At 52.0% G+C, this 19,401-nt stretch overlaps 2 protein-coding genes across 3 annotated transcripts in view; one reads left to right on the top strand and one right to left on the bottom strand.

The window, feature by feature from the left end:
• Positions 1–4,249, top strand: part of RPS9 (ribosomal protein S9) — a 4,622-nt gene extending 373 nt beyond the window's left edge. For both annotated transcript variants that reach the window (XM_080704276.1, XM_080704277.1), the window contains exons 2-5: positions 1–5; positions 146–268; positions 2,829–3,015; positions 4,003–4,249. The exon at positions 1–5 is cut by the window's left edge and continues 117 nt beyond it. In XM_080704276.1, the coding sequence (XP_080560402.1) occupies positions 1–5; positions 146–268; positions 2,829–3,015; positions 4,003–4,180 (493 nt within the window). In that variant the 3' untranslated portion in view covers positions 4,181–4,249. The remainder of the gene's footprint in view (positions 6–145; positions 269–2,828; positions 3,016–4,002) is intronic.
• A 9,151-nt stretch (positions 4,250–13,400) lies between these two features.
• On the bottom strand, positions 13,401–16,383 carry LOC308268608 (leukocyte immunoglobulin-like receptor subfamily A member 6; the record flags this gene model as incomplete). Its single annotated transcript, XM_080703719.1, has 7 exons — positions 13,401–13,459; positions 14,217–14,519; positions 14,662–14,946; positions 14,994–15,146; positions 15,262–15,561; positions 15,705–15,989; positions 16,350–16,383. 7 exons carry the CDS (start codon positions 16,381–16,383, stop codon positions 13,401–13,403), a joined length of 1,419 nt encoding a protein of 472 aa, XP_080559845.1.
• Between the last annotated feature and the right edge of the window lie 3,018 nt (positions 16,384–19,401).

The following is a 19,401-nucleotide window of genomic DNA, read 5'->3' on the forward strand; positions in this document are numbered from 1 at the left end:
GATAGGTGAGTGAAAAGTTAGCACGTGAATGAGGCCGTCCGCGTGGTCTTTCTGGTTGGGTACTAATGCGTCTCCTTTACAAAGGATCGGTGTTACTAGTCTATCGTCTTCGCTGTCTCAACCCCTTCCTTCCACCCATGTGCAGGCGAGTATGGTCTCCGGAACAAACGTGAGGTCTGGAGGGTTAAATTTACCCTGGCCAAGATCCGTAAGGCGGCTCGGGAGCTGCTGACGCTGGACGAAAAGGACCCACGTCGTTTGTTCGAAGGTAATGAATCCACTGCAAAGGAATCGGTGTAGGGCCGCTAAGGATTTAGGCTTTATTTTGGTGAGAGGTATGGAAGCATCGTTTGATTTTTGTAGTTATTCTTTTTACTTCCTGATGTTGGGGACTGAACCCAAGGTCTCCAGGCTAAGCCCAGTGGTCTACTGCGCCCCCCAAGGGCACTGGGAAAGCCCCACCTTTGGCTGATTCAGATTTTTAATTTAGCTGATCTTAGAAGTTCCTGCTGGGGCTAGACCCAGGGCCTTGTACATGTTAGGCAAGTTCCATATAACTGCACAACATTCCCCAGTCCTTTTTTCAGTACTGGGGATGGAATGCAAGAGGATTTTATCTCTGAGCTACACCCTCAGCCTATTTTTTATTCTTTATTTTGAAACCGGCTCTCACTAAGTTGTAAAGGGCCTCACTAAGTAGTTGAGGCTGTCTGCCAACCCCGATCATCCTGTCTTAGCCTTCCAAAAGCTGGGATTACAAGTGTGCGCTACCATACCCGGCTTCCTCAGTCCTTTCTTTGAGTTGCTCAGGTAGTCCTTGAATGTGCAATCATTCTACTCCAGCCTCCCCAGTAGCTAGATTTATAGGTGTGCAGCTTCTGACTCGCAGGGTAGTGGAGAGATTGCTTTTGTCTTGATTGCACATAATTATGATAGAGTGAAAAACAGGAGGGAATGGAAATGAGAAGGCTTAGCTTCCTTGGGTACCTGGATGTTTGCTCTTATCTTGGGAATGGACACACAGTTATTTTACCTTTGAGCTATACTTCCATTACTATTTTTTATTTGCTAACAAGGTTTCATTAAGTTCTATTAAGTCTATTTGTCAGGTAATAAACCCATTTGAGAAGCTCACGAAAGCTCCAGGGAATCCCCCTGTCAAGAACTGGGTGGTAATGTCTCCTGCATCCTGGTGGGGGAACATGAGTTGGTTGTAGAGTTTTAGGTAGGGAGGGTTTTTCTGAATGCAGAATGAAAATCAGAAGTGAGCTTGCAGATGCTTTTGGGTTTTTTAGGTAGAAGTGAAAATTGCCAAGGGTGACTGAATCCTCAGCACTTTGTAGTGTGTAGAAATGTTTATCCAGAGACAGAAAGGAGCAGCCTGATCATTGCCCTGCAGGTGTTCCTGTCCCCGGCTTTGTTACCTCCGGTTCAGCCCTGTCTTGATTTTTCTCACTAAGGTGTGTGGCTTTAGTGAGAAGGCTCTGAGTTTTACCCATTTTTCCAGATTAGAAACTAAGACACTTAGTAATATCCCTCTTCCATATTTTCATACCACTAAGGTACTAACTTTTAAGCTGGGTATGTTGGTAAGCACCAAAATACCCAGCTTTTTATTTACTTTCATTATAGTACTGGTAATAGAACTCAGGCTTTACCTCTGAGCTACACCTCCAGCCTGTTTATCTATCTTAAAACAAGTTCTCACTAATTGGCTGAGGCTGGCTACGAATCTGCAATCCTGTCTCAGCCTCCCAAGTAATGGGATAACAAGCCTTTGTCACCATGCCTGGCTTTTTATTTACATTTTCTTTTTTTCTTTTTTGGGGGGGTTGTACTGGCGATTGAACCCATGGCATTCTACCTGCAGGGTGCATCTCCAGCCCTTTTTTATGTTGAAACTGGGTTTCACCTAGATTCTAAGGCTGATCGCTAGCCTGTGGTCCTCTTGTCTCAGCCTCTGAAGTCCTGGGATTACAAGTGTGTACTTACCATTCCTAGCTTGGTAGCTTTTTCTTTTTTTTTTCTCCAGTACTGGGGATTGAGCCCCAGGGCATTCTAACTCTGAGCCACACCCCCAGGCCTATTTTTTACTTTTATTTTGCAACAGGGCTTCACTTAAGTACCTGAGGCTGGTTGCAAACCTGTAGTCCTCCTGTCTCAGCCTCCCATATTACTGGGATTACAAGCACGCACCAACATGCCCTACTTGACTTTGTGTGTGTGTGGGTGGGTACTGGGGGTAGAACCCAGGGGCTTTTCTACCTCCGGGATATACTCCCAGACCTATTTTATATTTTATTTGGAAACAGGTCTCACTAAGTTGCTGAGAGCCTCATTAAGTAGCTGAGGCTGGCTATGAACCTGTGCAATTCTGTCTCCACAAGTACTATTGATGTTTAGCAGTGTTAGGACCCTGGGAAAGTATGAGTGCCTTTTTTTATTGCTATGCTGGTGTTCAAACCCAAGGCCTTTTTAAGGAGAACAGATTGGGTTTGTTTTTGGTGGTGGTACTGGGGATTGAACCCAGAGGCATTCTACCTCCAGGCTGTATCTCCAGTTCTTATTTTTATTTTTGAAATAAGTTCTTGCTGGGTTGAGAATTTCATTACTTGCTGAGGCCATCCTTGAACCCACGTCCCACTTGTTTTGAGAATTGTAAGCGCACAGCAGCTGGTATGTTGATTTCCATACCCTGTCAGCTGTAGCCCTTACATCCTATCTTATTTCACCACCACAACATGGAGCCGCCAAGAGGTGGAGCCAGGCTTTGAACCTAAGGAGTCTGGGGTAACAACCCTGAGTGGATCTTACTCCTGTCTCCCCAGGCAATGCCCTACTGCGGCGACTTGTCCGCATTGGCGTGCTGGACGAGGGCAAGATGAAGCTGGATTACATCCTGGGCCTGAAGATTGAGGATTTCTTGGAGAGGCGCCTGCAGACTCAGGTGTTCAAGCTGGGCCTGGCAAAGTCCATTCACCATGCCCGTGTGCTCATCCGTCAGCGCCATATCAGGTACCACTGCTGCTGGGAAGGGAGTCTTTCCTCATCCCCTCTGATGGCTGCCCTCACTAAGTCTGCTGTCCCTATTTCCTGTGCAGCCCTTGGAGCTGACAAAGGTGTGAGCTTATCTTGAGGGCATGGATTCACCCACTGCAGACAGCTCGTGGGGGGACATGGGAGTAACCTCATCCCCCCATAATCCCAGCGCAAGGGTCACTGCGGCTTGAGCCGTACACCTTGCGAAGGCCTCTGCCAGGCATGTGGGCAGCTGGACAGGTAACAGCTCATGGTGCCCCTAGAGGATGAAGGCTGGGCTATGCTGGTGTGGCGGGTCAGTAGCCTCTCTGGTTTTATGAGGTCCAGACCCTTGTCAGTATCACTGCATTCCTCTGCTTAGTCATTGTTGCGTTGGTGTATTCAGTCCAAGGTCTGATGCTCAAGTGTTAGGGCTGTGGGAGTCCAGCTGACTGAGGTGGCAGATGGTGCAAAGACCAGAGGGAGAGTGGGAACTTAGATCTGAGTGCCATCTGTCCCTTCTGGAAAGTGGGTGCCATTTGGGGAAGCTGTACAGTGAGCAGTCCCGAGTTTCTGCCTTGGCCCTCACCAGCCCTGTGACTCAGGAGCAGGAGCTTCACTCGGTGTTTGTCTGAAATGGTTCTGTAGAGCTAGTCTTCAGGACAATGAAACTGAAGCTTTAGTGCCAGGCAGAATTTAAAATATTTAAGGCAGTTGGGTTCATACGTATGCTGACACCTTGTGGTCTTATGTGGGGTTTCACCTGGATTTCTCTCCCCTTTGTAAAGTGGAGAAGAAACTCAGTTGTAGCACTTGTGTGGGTTACCCGGTGGCCCAGAGCCTGTCTAGTCACAGGTCTGGTCTCTATAGGGTTGGGAGTGCCCTACAGCACACCCACAGTGCAGCTGTGAAGCACGAGCAGAGAGGGCATTGTGTTTGGGGCTAGTTTCTCTGCGGCCCCCTCACCTCCTGTCCTCCCTTCAGGGTCCGCAAGCAGGTGGTGAACATTCCGTCCTTCATTGTTCGCCTGGATTCTCAGAAGCACATCGACTTCTCCCTTCGTTCTCCTTATGGCGGTGGCCGCCCAGGCCGTGTGAAGAGGAAGAACGCCAAGAAGGGCCAGGGTGGGGCTGGAGCCGGCGATGACGAGGAGGAGGATTAAACATGCCCCTTCTAGGCTAGAGGATTGTCTAATTTTCTAGTCAGATAATAAAATACGATCGACACTTTGGCACTGGTGTTTCTTGGTATGTTGTCTTCTCCTGGACACAGCCTTCTGTAGTGGGAGGCATGCTTGGGCCATGCTGGTTCAGAAGCTTGTGAACACCTCACTAAGTAGCTCAGGTTGGCCACGAACTGTGATCCTCCTGTCTTTCTTCCAAATGCTGGGATTGCAAGGGTGCGCCACCATGCCCAGCTATTAATATTACTAGTGTGTGCCACCATGCCTGGCAATTTCTAAGTTTCCTGGGTGGGCTGAGAATCATGTGAAGGGAGGCTGTGAGGTTTGAAGTCCCCGAGGCCACAGTCCTGCCTATGAGGATACTATATGGGGAGGGACATGGCTTCTTACCTGACAGCACTAGACCCAGGGTTGCTCTGCTTGGACCAGCTGTGCTATGCATGCCTGTTTAGTTCTGCAGCCTATGAGCGCACAGAGCTCCAAGGGGAAGCTGGCCTAGGCTCTAGAGCCCCTTGGGGCCAGGATGCCCAGGGCTCAAGAGACATTGGCTGGATGCAGTTGGTAGAGGTCAGATTCCTGACATCAGATGGTCACAAGGTACAGTTCTCCGCAACTCCCTTGCTTAGGATGCCTATTCCCTTCATGCCTCCTCTTTACCTGTCTCTGTTCCCCAGTCCCACCTGGCTCTAGGACCCTCATGTGTGATGCCCATCTTTTTTTTCCTCTCATACTGAAGATGGAACTTGGGGGCATTCTACCTCTGAGTTGAACCAGGTATGGAGACACCGGTTTGTCTGTTTTGACAGCCTGAAGGGGAACTTCCTAGGAGAGCTTGTTCCTCAGCCAAACTGAGTTGGCTTTTTTGGGGGCCTGCACACAGTCCCCTCCTGTACCTCAGGGGTGTATGACACCCTTTCTCTTCCTGGCCTGGTCCTGTGAGCTCTGGGATCAGAGCTGGGGCCCAAGGGTCCTGCCTCCAGAGACTCCTGTGTTACTGGGGTTCTCTGGGCTCACCTGGGAGAGGCCCAGCTCTATCTTCCAAGTCTCAGAGGCAGGAGGGTAGCGTGCACGTGCGTGCGTGTGTGTGTGTGTGTGCGCGCACGTGTGTGTGGTGGGGGTGTCTTGGCACCGCCTCCTATGGCCCCTAGTAGTGCAGAGGAGTGATGCCCACCCAGAGACTGGCCAGACAGACACCTCTGGGCTATGGGTTGAAGGTAGGTTGGTCATTTGCCCACTCAGGAAAAGGGACAGTCCAAGGGAGAGAGCAGGCCCTGGGACCTTTCAGATCTGAGCTCCAGTTCATCCTCTGCCTGGCTGGTCCCTCCCCCTCACTGGACCCAAATCCAATGGTGGATGGATTGGACTGGGCCTTTGGGGCGCCCCAATTGCAGGCTAATTTAGAGACTGAGGCAGGGCATGCCTCTGTCCACACTTAAGCAGTGTAGACTTCTCCCGTCAGCCAGACAGCATCTCCCAACCAGTCCCCATGTGAGGTGCAAGTGCCAGGAATCCCAGAGCACAGGTGAAGTGGGCAGATCCTCCCTGGACTCAGACTGGAGCAGGCAGATGTGGCGACAAAGATTGAGACAGCTAGTGATTCAGCTGGCAAGTGTAGGGGAGTCGATCAGAGAAGATAGTAAGGTGAGCGTACCTGGACATGGTGGCACATGCTTGTAATCCCAGTACTTGGGAGGCTGAGACAGGAGGATTGCAGGTTCACAGCCAGCATCAGCAACTTGTAAGGCCCTCTGCAACTTGGTGAGACCCTGTTTAAAAATAAAGAAGAGAAAGAGGAGCTGCAGTAGAGCTCAGAGGTAGAATGCCCCTGGGTTCCATCCTCAGTACCAGAAAAGAAAAAAAAAAAAAAAAAAAAAAAAAAAAAAAGATGGGCATCACACATGAGGGTACTGGAGCCAGGTGGGACTGTGGAATGTAGAGACAGGTGAATAGGGGGCATGAAGTGGGTGGGCACCCTCAGCAAGAGAGTTGGAGCTGCTCTGAGAACTGGACGCCCTCAGGGCATCCCGGGTCAGGTCCACAGGGTTTCGTGCACCATCAAGTGTATTGGATTTTGTTGGGTAGGGGGTATTGGGCATTGAACTCAGGGGTGTTGACCTCTGAGTTATACCTGCAGCCCTATTTACTTATTTGTGCCAACGATTGAACCCAGAGGCATTCTACCTCCAAGCTACAACCCTGGCTCCATTTAATTTCATTATTTTGTCTTTTTATGGTTCTGGGGATTGAACTCAGGCAGTCTACCTCTGAGCTATACCTTCAACCTTATTATTTTTATTTGGAAACAGAGTCTTGCTAAGTTGCTGAGGCTGGCCTTGAACCTGTGACTACAGGCATGACCTATTACGCTGGGCCTCATGGTATTTTTTATTTGGAAACAGGCTTTTGCTAAATTGTTGCGAGCCTTGCTGAATTGCTGAGGCTGGCTCAGAACCTATGATATTCCTGGTTTTTTGTTTGTTTGTTTGTGAGTCTGGAGATAGAACCCAGAGGCATTTGACCTCCGAGCTACACCCCCTGCCCTATTTTTTATTCTTTATTTTGAAACCGTGTCTCACTGAGTTGCAGAGGGCCTCACTAAGTAGCTGAGGCTGTCCGCGAACCGCGATTCTCCAGTCTCAGCCTCCCGAATGCTGGGATTACAAGCGTGCGCCACCACACCCAGCTTGATATTCCTGGTTTTTTTTGTTGTTGTTGTTGTTTTGTTTTGTTTTTTTGTGGTACTGGGGTTCCTGGAAGCCCTTCTACCTCCGGGCTATACTCCCAGACCTATTTTTTATATTTTTATTTGGAAACAGGGTCTCTTAAGCCAGCACGGCTGGCTTCGAATCTGCGCGATCCTCCTGTCTCCTCCCAAGTGCGGGGATTACAAGTGTGTGCCACCATGCCCAGCAATATTCTGTTTTAACCTTGCAACTATTGGAATTTATAGGCATGTATGTACCATCATGCCTGGCTTATTTCTTCTTTTTTCGTAGTCTAGAAAAGTCTGTAGGTTTTTTTTTTGTTTTTTTTTTTTTTTTGCTGTACTGGGGATGGAACCCAGGGGAATTCTACCTCTGAGCTACACCCCCAGCTCTATTTTGAAACAGCGTCTCACTGAGTTGCAAAGGGCCTCATTAAGTAGTCGCTGAGGCTGTCCTTGAACCACGTTACTTCTGTCTCAGCCTCCCGAATGTTGAGATTACAAGCATGTGCCACCACGCCTGACCAGTTTGGAGTATTTGTATCTGCCATGATAGCATAAGTGTTTAGGAGAAATCACCAGCAGTTTCCTGAACTGCTTTTTCCATTGGGGAAACATTTTAAATTACAAATTCAAAGTGTATGATATAATTCAGATTCTTTTTTTGTACTGGAATTGAAGCCAGGGGCATTCTACCTCTGAGTTACACCCCCAGCCTTACTTTATTTTTTATTTTGAAGTAGTCTTACTAAGTCCTGAGACTGGTCTCGAACTTGTGATCCTCCTGTCTCAGCCTTTCAGGTACTGGGATGACAGTTGTGGGTCATCACGCCTGGAGATTCAGATTTGTTTGTTATTCATTTTCATGTCCACTTAGTAAGTGTGTATGTGGGGACTTGCTGTTTTATCTATATTTTCTAATATGTTGCCATAAAACCGTACATGTGTTCTGTTATCTTTTTAAAATATTTGCAGGATCTGTCATGCTATCCATTGCCTCTTTGGGTTTCTTTTGGTACTGGGGATCGAGCACAGGGGCACTCTATCTCTAAGCTATACCCCGATCCTTTTTATTTTTAAAATTGTTTTACTTTATTATTTTTTTTGTGGTGCTGGAGATTGTACACAGGGCAATAATTTTTATTTTGAAACAAGATCTTGCTAGGTTGATGAGATTCTCACTACTGCTGAGGCTGTCTTTAAACCTGTGATCCTCCCATCTCAGCCTCCCAAGTACTAGGATTACAGGAGTGTGCCACTACACTAGGCCTGTTTTGTTTTTGTTTTTTTTTTTTAAATAGGGTCTCACTAGGTTGCTGAGTCTCAATACATTATTGAGGCTGTCCTTGAACCTGCGGTCCTCCTTTCTGAGTCTCTCAAGTACTGGGATTAAAGGCATGTGCCACCACACCTAGCTGTCCATGACCTTATCCCATGTATTGAAATGTGTACTAAGCTGGGTATGGTGGCACGTGCTTGTAATCCCAGCATTTGGGAGGCTGAGACAGGAGGATCTGGGTTCACAGCCAGCCTCAGCTACTTAGGGAGGCCCTCTGCAACTTAGTGAGACCCTGTTTCAAAATAAAGAATAAAAAATAGGGCTGGGGGTGTAGCTCCTCGAAGGTAGAATGCCCGTAGGTTCCATCCATCCCCAGTACCACCAAAAAAAAAAAAAAAAAAAAAAAAAAGTAACAAGTTCTTTTTTCTTCAGTAGTTTATCTTATTATTCCTTTCTGTTAACCTTCATTTGGAATAATTTGCTATCCATTTTTTAACTTCCTGATACCATATTTTACTTCACCGGTTTGTGTAGTGTGTGTGTGTGTGTGTGTGTGTGGTGTGTGTGGTATTGGGGATTGAACCCAGGGGTGTTCTGTGTCTGAGCTACAGGTTCTTGCTAGGTTGTAGAGTCTTGCTAAATTGTTGAGGCTGGCCTTGCACCTGTGATTCTTTTGTTTCAGCCTCCTCATTAATTCAGTGGTTTATTTATTTGTGTGTGGTACTGCAGATTGAATCCAAGGGCATCCTACTTCCAACCTACACTCCGAGACCTTTTTATTGTTTATTTTATTTTATTGTTTCAATATTTTTGGCAGTATTTGAGATTAAACTCAGGGGAATTCAAACCCTGAGCTATACCCCCAGCCCCATTTTTTCCCCTTCCTTCCTTCTTTCTTTCCTTCCTTCTTCCCTCTCTCTCCCCCCTCATCCCTTTTCTTTCTCTCTCTGTTTTTGTGGTACTGGAGATGGAACCAGGTGCTTTCTATCTCTGGGCTATACTCCCAGGCCTATTTTATAATTTCTTTGAAAACAGGGTCTCACTACATTGCTGAGAGCCTCACTAGCTGAGGCTGGCTTCGAACCTGCACAATCCTTCTGTCTCAGCCTCCCAAGTACTGGGATTACAAACAGAGCTCTACCACAACTGGTTTTTCCTTTATTTTGAAAAAAAGTCTCAGTTGTAAAGGGACTCACTAAGTAGCTGAGGCTGGATTCAAATCCGCTATCCTCCTGTCTCAGCCTCCCAAGTACTGGGATCATAGGTGTGTGCCACCATACTCAGTTTAGTTCACTCTCTTCCTTTTTTCCTGTGTGTGTGGTGTGTGTTTGTGTGTATTTGTATGTGTGTTACTGGGGATAGAACCCAGGGGCATTCTACCTCTGAGCTACACACACAGCCCTATTTTATTATTTATATGGAAATAGGGCCTGGCTAAATTGCTAAGGGCCTTACTCTTAAATTGCTAAGAGCCTTACTCTTGTTAAGAGCTGAGGCTGGCCGTGAACCTGTGATCCTCCTGTCTCAGCCTCCCAAACACTGGGATTACAGGTGTCCACCACATTGAAGAGTTAGTTCACTGCTTTATAAGATGTGTTTCCTAATCATTTCTGTTTTTTTTGCAGAGGGTTTGGGCGTGTGCTGGACATTGACCCCAGGGACATTTTACTTCTGAGCTACACTCCCATCCTTTTTTTAAAATTAATTAATTAATTTATTTATTTATTTAGCGGTACTGGAGATGGAACCCCGGGGCATTCATTCTACCTCTGAGCTGCACCCCCAGCCCTATTTTTATTCTTTATTTTGAAACAGGGTCTCACTGAGTTGCAAAGGGCCTCACTAAGTAGCTGAGGCTGGCTGCTAACTGACATCCTCCTCCCATCTCAGCTTCCTAAATGCTGGGATTACAAGCGTGTGCCACCAAGCCCGGCTTGATTTTTTAAAAATAATATAATATTATCATTTTAAAAAGCCTGAATTTATTTGTTTAACAAAGAATACAAGTTTTAGAGGAAGAACTCCAAGGAAATAGTAATCTTATTATTCCTTTTTGTTAACCTTCATTTGGAATAATTTGCTATCCATTTTTCAGTCCCAGCCTTAAACTCACTGGGATTAGTGCCTTGGGTGGCCCTGCTCTATCAAACCCCCTAGATCATTGATTAAAAAAAATTTTTTTAAATAATTTATTGGTTTTGTTTTTTTTAGTACTGGGGATGGAACCCAGGGGCATTCCACCTCCGAGCTATACCCAGCACTATTTTTTAAACTTTTTATTTATTTTTTTGAAAAAGGGTCTCACTGAGTTGTGAAGGATGTCACTAAGTAGCGGGGGCTGTCTGCGAACCATGATACTCCAGTCTCTGCCTCCCTAATGCTGGGATTACAAGTGTGTGCCACCCCAAGCCCTTTTTAAAAATTTTTGTTAAGCTGTGCATAGTGACCTGTCTCAGCTACCCAAATGCTGGAATTACAAGCATGTGCCCCCATGCCTGGTAAGCATTATTTTACTTTTTATTTTGAACCAGGCTCTCCCTAAGTGGTAGGGGCCTCAGTAATTTGCCGACACTGACCCAAAACAAGCAATCCTCCTGTCTCCGCCTCCCAAGTACTGGGATTACAAGTGTGCACCACCACACCTGAACTTAAAAAAGGTTCTGTCTTAGGTTTGGTTCTCATATCACTCATTGATTATTGGGAAATCTGTAGCTTTATTTTCAAACATAAAAAAACTGAGACCCAGAAATTTCTGGAATCTCTGGAGGGCTGTCAGGTAACACAGCCGGCTGAGGGTCATCAATCCGCCTCCTTCAGGACAGTTCATGGTGAGGGGTGGCCAGAGCAGCATACACACTGGGCTCAGCTGGGGGCTCCCATTCCTGGGAAGGGGGAGGTGCAGGTGTCCTTTGTCTGAGCGCCCTGCTGCACAGCTGGGCATAGGTCACTTCCTGGGCATCTTCAGATGCAGTCACCTGGAGTGAGAGGGAAGGCCGTGCTAGGTGCTGGGGAAGTCAGGGGGCTGGGAGACAGGGCACCTGACATCTGTCTGCCCATCCTGTCCTGTGTCCTTTGCATCCAGAAATTTCTATGGGGCAGGTGGGATGAGAGCACCCCACCCTCCAGGGTCTAGAGCTCCCCCTGGGCATCCTTCGCTCCCTGGAGGTCTCCATGACCTGGGTTCTGCAGCGGGAGACACTGAAACAGAGACAGAGCCCCACCATTCCACCTGCACCTCCTCCAGCCACTTTCCCACGTGGTGGTCAGGTGATCCTTTAGACTGAAGTTAGAGTATGTCGCCTCCTGCAGCCCCAGCCTCTCCTCCCCACAATCTGAGCCCTGTCATCGGCTCCATCTTCCTGAGGAGTGTGTTGCTGCCTCAGGACCTCGGCACCTGCATGTCCTCAGCTGCGGGTGCTGGTCCATGAGCCACGCGTGTGGCCCTGTCCTCCAACCTCATGCTGGGCTCATCTCATCAGAGCCCCCAAGCCCACACATCCATCCCTCTCTCTGCTCTCTGTCCTCAGCAGCGCTTGGCACTCCTGACACTCCACTGATGTCCTGTCTGCCCCCCTCGAGGCAGCTCAGGGAGGGGGAGCCCTGCTCCCTGTTGTGTCTGCAAGAGGGGGCTCCAGTGCACCCTGAAGGGGCGAGTGCAGGGAGCCTGGGGACCACGCGGTGGCTCATTCCTCATGAGTCTCCTGAGACCCGGAGAGAGAGCAGCTGCCAGCCAGCCAGAGGCTGAGGGCACAAGGGACCCGGAGCCGCTCACCTGACTGTCCAGCTCCACCCTGTCCTCAGGCTGCCTGCTCTTCACATCAGCATCTGTGGGGACAGAACACGGGGGTCTCCTGGCCGGAGCCCCTGGGGTTTCTCAGTCCCACAGGTCCCTGCACTGTCCCACATGGGGACACAGAGCCAGGCAGGGGCGCTGAGGTCCCAGGTGCACAGTGAGGGGGTGCGTCCCCTCAGCCCCTCCCAGTCCCGGACACCCCCCGCCCAGGCCCCTCGCCCACTCAGAGGGGTGCTCCTCACAGGGGTGCTCCTCCTGGGCTGCAACAGCTGGGCTGGAGCTGGGGAGACAAGGGGTGTCAGGTGGCCAGGAGGCTGGGCAGGTAGGAGGGGTCTGGGTCCTCAGGCGGGAATCACCTCTTGTGCAGGACACTGGTCTCGGGTGCTGATTCTGTGGCCCCTGCAGGATGGTAGGAGTCAGCCTGTCCCTGTGCTGTGTGAGACAGACAGAGCCTCAGCCTGGGCTTCGGACCCCCCACCCCACAGACCCTGCAGGGGAGGAAGGGACTGAAGACAGGCTAGATGGAAAGGCTTAAAATCACCTGGAAGCCCTAGGACACAGCGATGGAGTGTATCCTGTTCTGGATTTTGGATCTAGGATTCCACACAAGTGTTTCTAAGCTGACCTAAACTAACCTGCGCCTACCTGCCTGCTTTCCCTGGGCTAAGCCCTGAGCCCACCCTCGGCCACCTCCTCCTGAGGCCCACGTCACCCTTGGCCTACTCACCCGCCTTCCTGCCTGTGCCATGGCGGTGATGTCGCTGCTGAAGGAGGAGGAAGAGGAGGCCAAGGCCAAGCAGCAGGAAGAAGGCCGAGGAGACCCCGATCAGGAGGTTCAGGTGCCTTCCCAGGCCTTGGGCAGGAGTGACACGTGGATGAGAAATGCGGCTGCTTAAGTGAGCACCTGCTGTGTGCAGGGCCCGGGCTGGGTCTTCTCCCTCCTCACCTCCTGCCCCACAGGTGTACAGCAAGGATGCCACCCACCCAGTTACAGACCAGTAACTGAGGCTCAGACAAGGGGTCACCTCTGGGTCCCCAGCAGGAAGCAGCAGGGCTGGGGATGAACCCAGGGAGTCTGACTTCAGCCTCCTTCATCCTCCAGAGCTGAGCCCTGAGCTGCAGGGAAACATCAGGAAGCCCCTGACTGGTCCTGCGCCCCCTCCCCTGCACAATGTCTCCATCACAGGAGACAGGCCTGATGCAGATTCAGGCCCTGGAGGCTTCCCTGGGAGGCCTCTTCTCCCAGGAGGTCACAGCCAAGGTCAGCACTGAGAGCAACCGGAAAGTCTGTGCAGGGCCTCTCCTCTACACTTGGAGAAACTGAGGCCCAGAGGGAGGGGCTTGACTAAGGCAGCAGCTGCATGGGAGGCTGCACCCACCTCACACTCAGCCCTGCCCCAAACCCACCTCCTTCTACAGCTCTTCACTCTCCACCCAGAGGTCCTGACTCCATAGGGATGAGGAGTGGGTCCTCGGGTCCTCCTAGGATGGGGTGAGAGTGAGGACTGTGCTCCCTTGATGTCCTGGTCAACCTACTACTTCCACCAGGCTGGGCCCCAACATGTCTGCCTGCCTGACCCCTCCCTAGGCAGGTCAGCTCTGAGCCCCTGGGAACCTGGGGTCCCTGCCCACGTCTCTCCCTGAATGCCAGGCCTGTGGACACAAGCCCAACTGAGGCTGTAACAGACTTAGATGGATGAGTGTGTGTCCAGGCAGCCTGGGGTCACAGGAGTGTCTGGACAGAGGCCCTTGAGCCTCATCAAGTTTGGGGATGGACTCTGAAATGGGGGACTGAGACCCAAGAGGATCGTAAAAATGAGGACCAGAGGAGGGTGAGAGGCTGGGCTGCCCTGGGACCCCTGTCTCTGCTCACTCTCCTGCCTCTGCCCTGTGGTCTCCCAGTGACCTCTCTGCTGCCCACCTGGCCTGTTCTTCATGCCAGTGATGGGGTGGGGTGCACACATCATAGAGGACTCTGCTGACCCTGACCCTCACAGGGAGAATCCCACTCTAGCTGAGCCTCCCGGCGGCTCCCTGGACACCCCTGGAGGGCAGAGGAGCCAGGGCTCAGGGCTGCTTCCTCCACCCCTGCCCCTCTCATGCTGCCTGCTTCTCACACCTGGATCTGGCTCAGACCCCAGGCTCCCATCCTTCCTCTCACCTGGGGCTGTCCTGGGGACAAGCCACCCACACCCTGCTTGGTGCAGAATTGTGGGAAGAAAAGACTTGCCCTCCTTACCTGAGACCTGGAGCTCCAGCGGGTCACTGGGGTGTGACCAAACCTGGGGTTTGTCCCCATGGTAGCCGTAGCATCTGAATGTCTGTCTGTGGCTGGGGGTCACAGGGCCCACAGGGAACAGGGCCTGGACATATCTATTGAGTTGTGGTTTTGAATCCAGGGTCTGGAAGAGCTTGTGTTCTTCTCCTTCAGTCAGAATGAACCTGTCAAATCCATGCAATGAGTCACACTGCAGGGTTACATTCTCTCCTGTGGCCACCACAGGGCTGGGCAGGGCTGAGAGGCTAGGTTTGCTGTAGGCTCCTAGGAGAGGGGGAGGCAGCGAGTTAAATGAGCCCTTGCCTACCATGTTAGCCCCAGGGCTGGCTATGAGAGGGGACACCCTGAGAGCAGACCCCTCCCTGAGGCCAGAGGCTGGGGCTGGGGTCCCCAAGTGTCCTCTCACCTGTCACCACCAGCTCCAGGGAGTCACTGGGCTCTGACCACCCAGCAGGGCTGTGATAGTAACAGTGATATCGCCCTGCATGGCGCTCTGTCATGGAGGTGATGGAGAACTTGGCCTTGTTCCCAGGCTTCAGGGGGGTCTGTGATTCCCGGGGTGATGGGCTTCCCTCTTCAGACAGATGGTACATCTGGGCCTCCAGGGGCCCCTCACACCACATGGTCACTGTGCTCCCCAGGGAGATCACAGAGCCGGGCTCAGCCCAGAGCCGGGGCTTGGGGAGGGTCCCTGCAAGGAAGTAGCAGGGGAGGTGGGTCAGTTCTGAACAGGGGCACCGTGAAGGTCACACGTGGGGATGACACAGAAGCAGGTTCCTGAGGAGCAGAAGGGCTGCAGGAGCCACGTGAAGACCCGTCTCTGTTCTGGACCCTCCGGCTTCCCATTCACCATCTCCCTCATTTTGACATCTGGTCTCAGGGCCTCCTGTTCTTGGCCCCAGTGGGCTCAGGAGTCCTGGTTCCCCTTACCCCATGGGACACCCAGGCTCTCCCGGAACATGTGTGAGGTCCTACGTCACTCAGGGAAAGTTTGGGGCCTCCTCACCTGGAACCAAGACCTCCAGGGGGTCACTGGATTCTGACCACACTTGGGGATAGTTCCTGGAATAGCCATAGCATCTGAATGTCCAACTGCAGCTGGGGGTCACAGGGCCCACATTGAACAGGGCCTGGACCCCACCATTGGGGTTTGGCTGTGTGTCCAGGGTCCGGGAGAGCTTGCGTTCTCCTTCAGTCAGAATGAACTTGTCATATCCCTCCCTTGAGCCACACTGCAGGGTCACATTCCCTCCTGAGGCCACCACAGGGCTGGGCAGGGCTGAGAGCCTGGGTTTGTCATAGGCTCCTAGGAGAGGAGGAGGCAGTGAGTTAAATGGGCCCTCACCTCCCTCGTTACCCCCAGGGCTGGCTGTGAGAGGGGACACCCTAGAGAGAAGACCCCTCCCTGAGGGTAGAGCCTGGGTCTGGGGTCCCCACGTGTCCTCTCACCTGTCACCACCAGCTCCAGGGGGTCACTGGGTTCTGACCACCCAGCAGGGCTGCGATAGTAACAGTGATATCGCCCTGCATAGTGCTCTGTTATGTATGAGATGAAGAACTTGGCCTTGTTGCCGGCACCCAGTGGGGTCTGTCTGTCCCAGGGCTCAGTCTTTCCTTCTCTATACAGGTGGTACTCCAGGGCCCCCAGGGTCCCCTCACACCAGATGGTCACTTGCTTCCCATATGCGATCACAGAACTTGGCTCAGCCCAGAGCCTGGGCTTGGGGAGGGTCCCTGCAAGGAGATCAGAGGCTGGGTCCCAGCACCTTCCCCCTCAGACCCCAGCTCTCAGCTCAGGACCCTCCAGGCCTCCCCAGCATCAGCCCATCACCCCATTGCCCATAGTAGCCCCTTACCCGAGTGAGGGGCAGGGACCTGGGAATTGGGATATACTCACCTGACTGCACTGGGGTCCTAGAGCTCACACTCAGCCCTGGAAGAGAGTTCCCTCTGAGAGGTTTGCCCAGAGCCCTGGTCAGCTCCTGTCTTCCCCAGAGCCACAGATCTTGGGGTGTCCTGCTGAACCAGAGCCTGGCTGTGGAGTTGAGCCCCCCAGAACAGGGTGTCCCCTCCACTCCCCTCCCCAGGTCTCACCGAGGCAGAGCAGGGTCATGAGGGTGGTGGTCATGGCGTGCCCTCCCAGTGGTCTGGTGTGCAGAGGGTGTAGGCCACTGTGCTGGCCAGGAAGGACAGACAAATGGGTTGTGGCCACTTAGAGGCTGGGTTCTCTTAGTCATGTGGTTATCACATCAGCAGCCTCACAGAAAGAGGAAGTACTCCCCAGCAATCTCTGGTTTCCCCAGGCCAGTGGCTGAGATGGGCTCAACCTCTTTGCAGACCCTTCAGATGGAATGTGGTTCCTCACACCTCACTTTCTATCTGCCTGTCTGTCCTGAATGTTGACCAGGACTTAGTGGCAAATGCACCTGGTGCTTCCTGAGCGGCTCCTTCCAGGTGAGGAGATACAGGCCAGTCCTTCCTCTCAGAGCCTCCCCATGGGTCCCTCTCTTCCTCCACCCTGTCCATCTGCACAGCACTGTGGGGTCCCACCATGGCCAGTCATCAGCCCCGCCCTGGAGATGCTTGCGGGGAAGATGCAGGCCCTGCTGCAGGTGGACGCAGAGCAGCAGAGACGCTGAGCACTGACGCGCAGCTCACCTGGAGCTCCGTCCCGGGTGAGCACAGAGACAGGTGCAGGGAGGCAGGATGGAAACTGGCTCTTGTCCTGGCTCTGTCTCTGGGTTTCCTCTGCTGAACAGTCCCCTGTGTGGGCTTCCTCTTCTCAGTAAGGATCCCACCCCCTCCCTGGGAACAGACTTCTGAGCCCTTCTGGCCTCCTCACTGGCACTGTTTCTTGGGCAGGGCTGTCCTGATTGCAGTGGGGCTGCCGTCTTCTTCTTCTTCTCCTTCTTCTCCTTCTCCTTCTTCTCCTTTTTTTTTTTCCAGACTGGGGATTGAACCTAGAGGCATTTTACCTCCGAGCTATAACAGGGACTCACTAAGATGCAGAGGGCCTCACAAGTTGCTGAGGCTGGCCATGCACCACCACGCCCAGCTGCTGGCTTCTATTTAATGCCAGCTTTTCCTTTCCTGCCCACATGTCTTCAGCATCTGTATCTAGTCTCAGCCTCAGCTTCCTCATTTGGAGGCTGTTATCCTGCACCTCAGTTCCCAGAATCGTGGGTCAGTGGTGCCTGAGACACAAGAGACTGAGCCATGGTTAATTTCCCAACCCCAGTAAACATGGATCCAGAAGCCGGGCCTGGTGACTCACACTTGTAATCCCAAGATTTGGGAGGCTGAGACAGAAGGATCGCAGTTCGTGGCCAACCTCAGCTACTTAATGAGGCCCTTTGCAACTCAGTGAGACCCTGTTTCAAAATAAAGAATGAGATAGAGCTGCAGATGTAACTCGAAGGTAGAATGTCCCTGGGTTCTACCCCCAGTACAGCAAACAAACAAACAAACAAACAAACAAACAAACAAACAAAAACATGGCTGTGGGATGTGAGAGGCTCATGGTGTTGGACAGTGTATGTGCCCACTGAAGGTCCCTGCAGCTGGGCATGATGCTGCCTGCCTGTAATCCCAGTACTTGGGAGGATCAAGGTTCAAGGTCAGCCTCAGTAACTTAATAAGACCAACAACTTCCCGAGACCCTGTTTCAAAAAAAAAAAAAAAATCAATGCACCTGGGGATGTATCTTGGTGGTAGAATGGCCCTAGGTTCAATTTCTAGCACTAAAGGACAAAAAGAAAAAAAAAATTCAAGCAGGCAACAGATTGAGTTAGAAATAGGGCCCTGAGTGACTATTTGGATTCAGAGAGGGTGGGTCAGGGCCCCTCACCTGAGACCCTGAGCTCCCTCAGCCACCTCCCGGCTGGGATGCTCTGGGAGCTCAGCTCATGGCAGCTTGACTGGAGCTCTGAACAATGTTAGTGTAAAGATCTGGTGTCCTCCCCTGAGACCTGGAATCCAGGGGTCTCTGGGTAAGGACCACATCTGGGGGCTATTCCAGTAATAGCCATAGCATCTGAACGTACACCTGTGGCTGGAGGTCCTGGGGCTCACAGGAACAGGGCTGGACCCATCCATTGGGTTGTCTCTCTGAGAGTCCTTGGCCCAGGAGAGCTGTGTTCTTCTCCCTTGATCAGAATGAACCTGTCATGTCTCTGCCTTGAGCCACACTGGAGGGTCACATTCCCCCTGAGGCCACCACAGGGCTGGGCAGCGCTGAAAGGCTGCGTGGGCACAGGCTCCAAGGACAGGAGGAGGCAGGTGTTAAATGGGCTCACCCCCCACATCATCCCCAGGGCTGGCTGTGAGTGGGGGCACCTGAGGACAGACCCCCATCCTGAGGGTGGGACTGGGACCCCGAGTGTCCTGTTACCTGCCCCCACTAGCTCCAGGGGTCACTGTGCTCTGACCAGCCAGCGGGGCTGTAATAGTGACAGCGATATCACCCTGCGGCGCTCTGTCATGGATGATGGAGAAGTTGGTCTTGTTCCTGGGCTCCAGTGTCATCTCTTTGCATAATGGCGTTGGACTTCCTTCCTTATTGAGACAGAATTTCTTGTTTCCTAATATCCTCGGAAGCCACATGGTCACTGGCCTCCCCAAGGCGATCAAAGAGCCTGGCTCAGCCCAGTGGGTGCGCTTGAGGAGGGTGTAAGGTGATCCCAGGCAGGATTCCAGAACAGTCCCTTCTTAGATCCCAGCTCAGCCCTTGGCCCCTCCCCATAGATCACTCTGAGCCCTCGCACTGTTTTCTGTCTTGAGACCTCAGGGGCTGGGCTGGGGCAGGATGTCGGTCCTGGGGGAAGACTCAGCTGCAGCTCCTGGGGACTCTGTCCCAGACTCAGCCCTGGAAGAGAGCCAGTGTGAGGGGTTTGCATCCCGGTGCAGGGGCTGAGTGTTTTCCATTTGGGCTGCTTGAGCCCTGAGTCCCTCCTCTCCCTGCCTATGTCCCCTCCTGCTTTCTACACTGACTGAGGCAGAGGAGGACAGGGCGGGTGGACGCCATGCCACCTGCTCTGAGTGCTGCTGCTTAACGGGAGGAGACCGCAGGGCCCGCAGGACAGAGCCTGGAAGCTGTGGGTGAGAGCTGCTGCCGCCCACTGGGCTCCAGAGCTGTGCAGCCACAGAT

This window comes from Muscardinus avellanarius (genome assembly GCF_963383645.1).
Source record: "Muscardinus avellanarius genome assembly, chromosome: 10".
NCBI lineage: Eukaryota > Metazoa > Chordata > Mammalia > Rodentia > Gliridae > Muscardinus > Muscardinus avellanarius.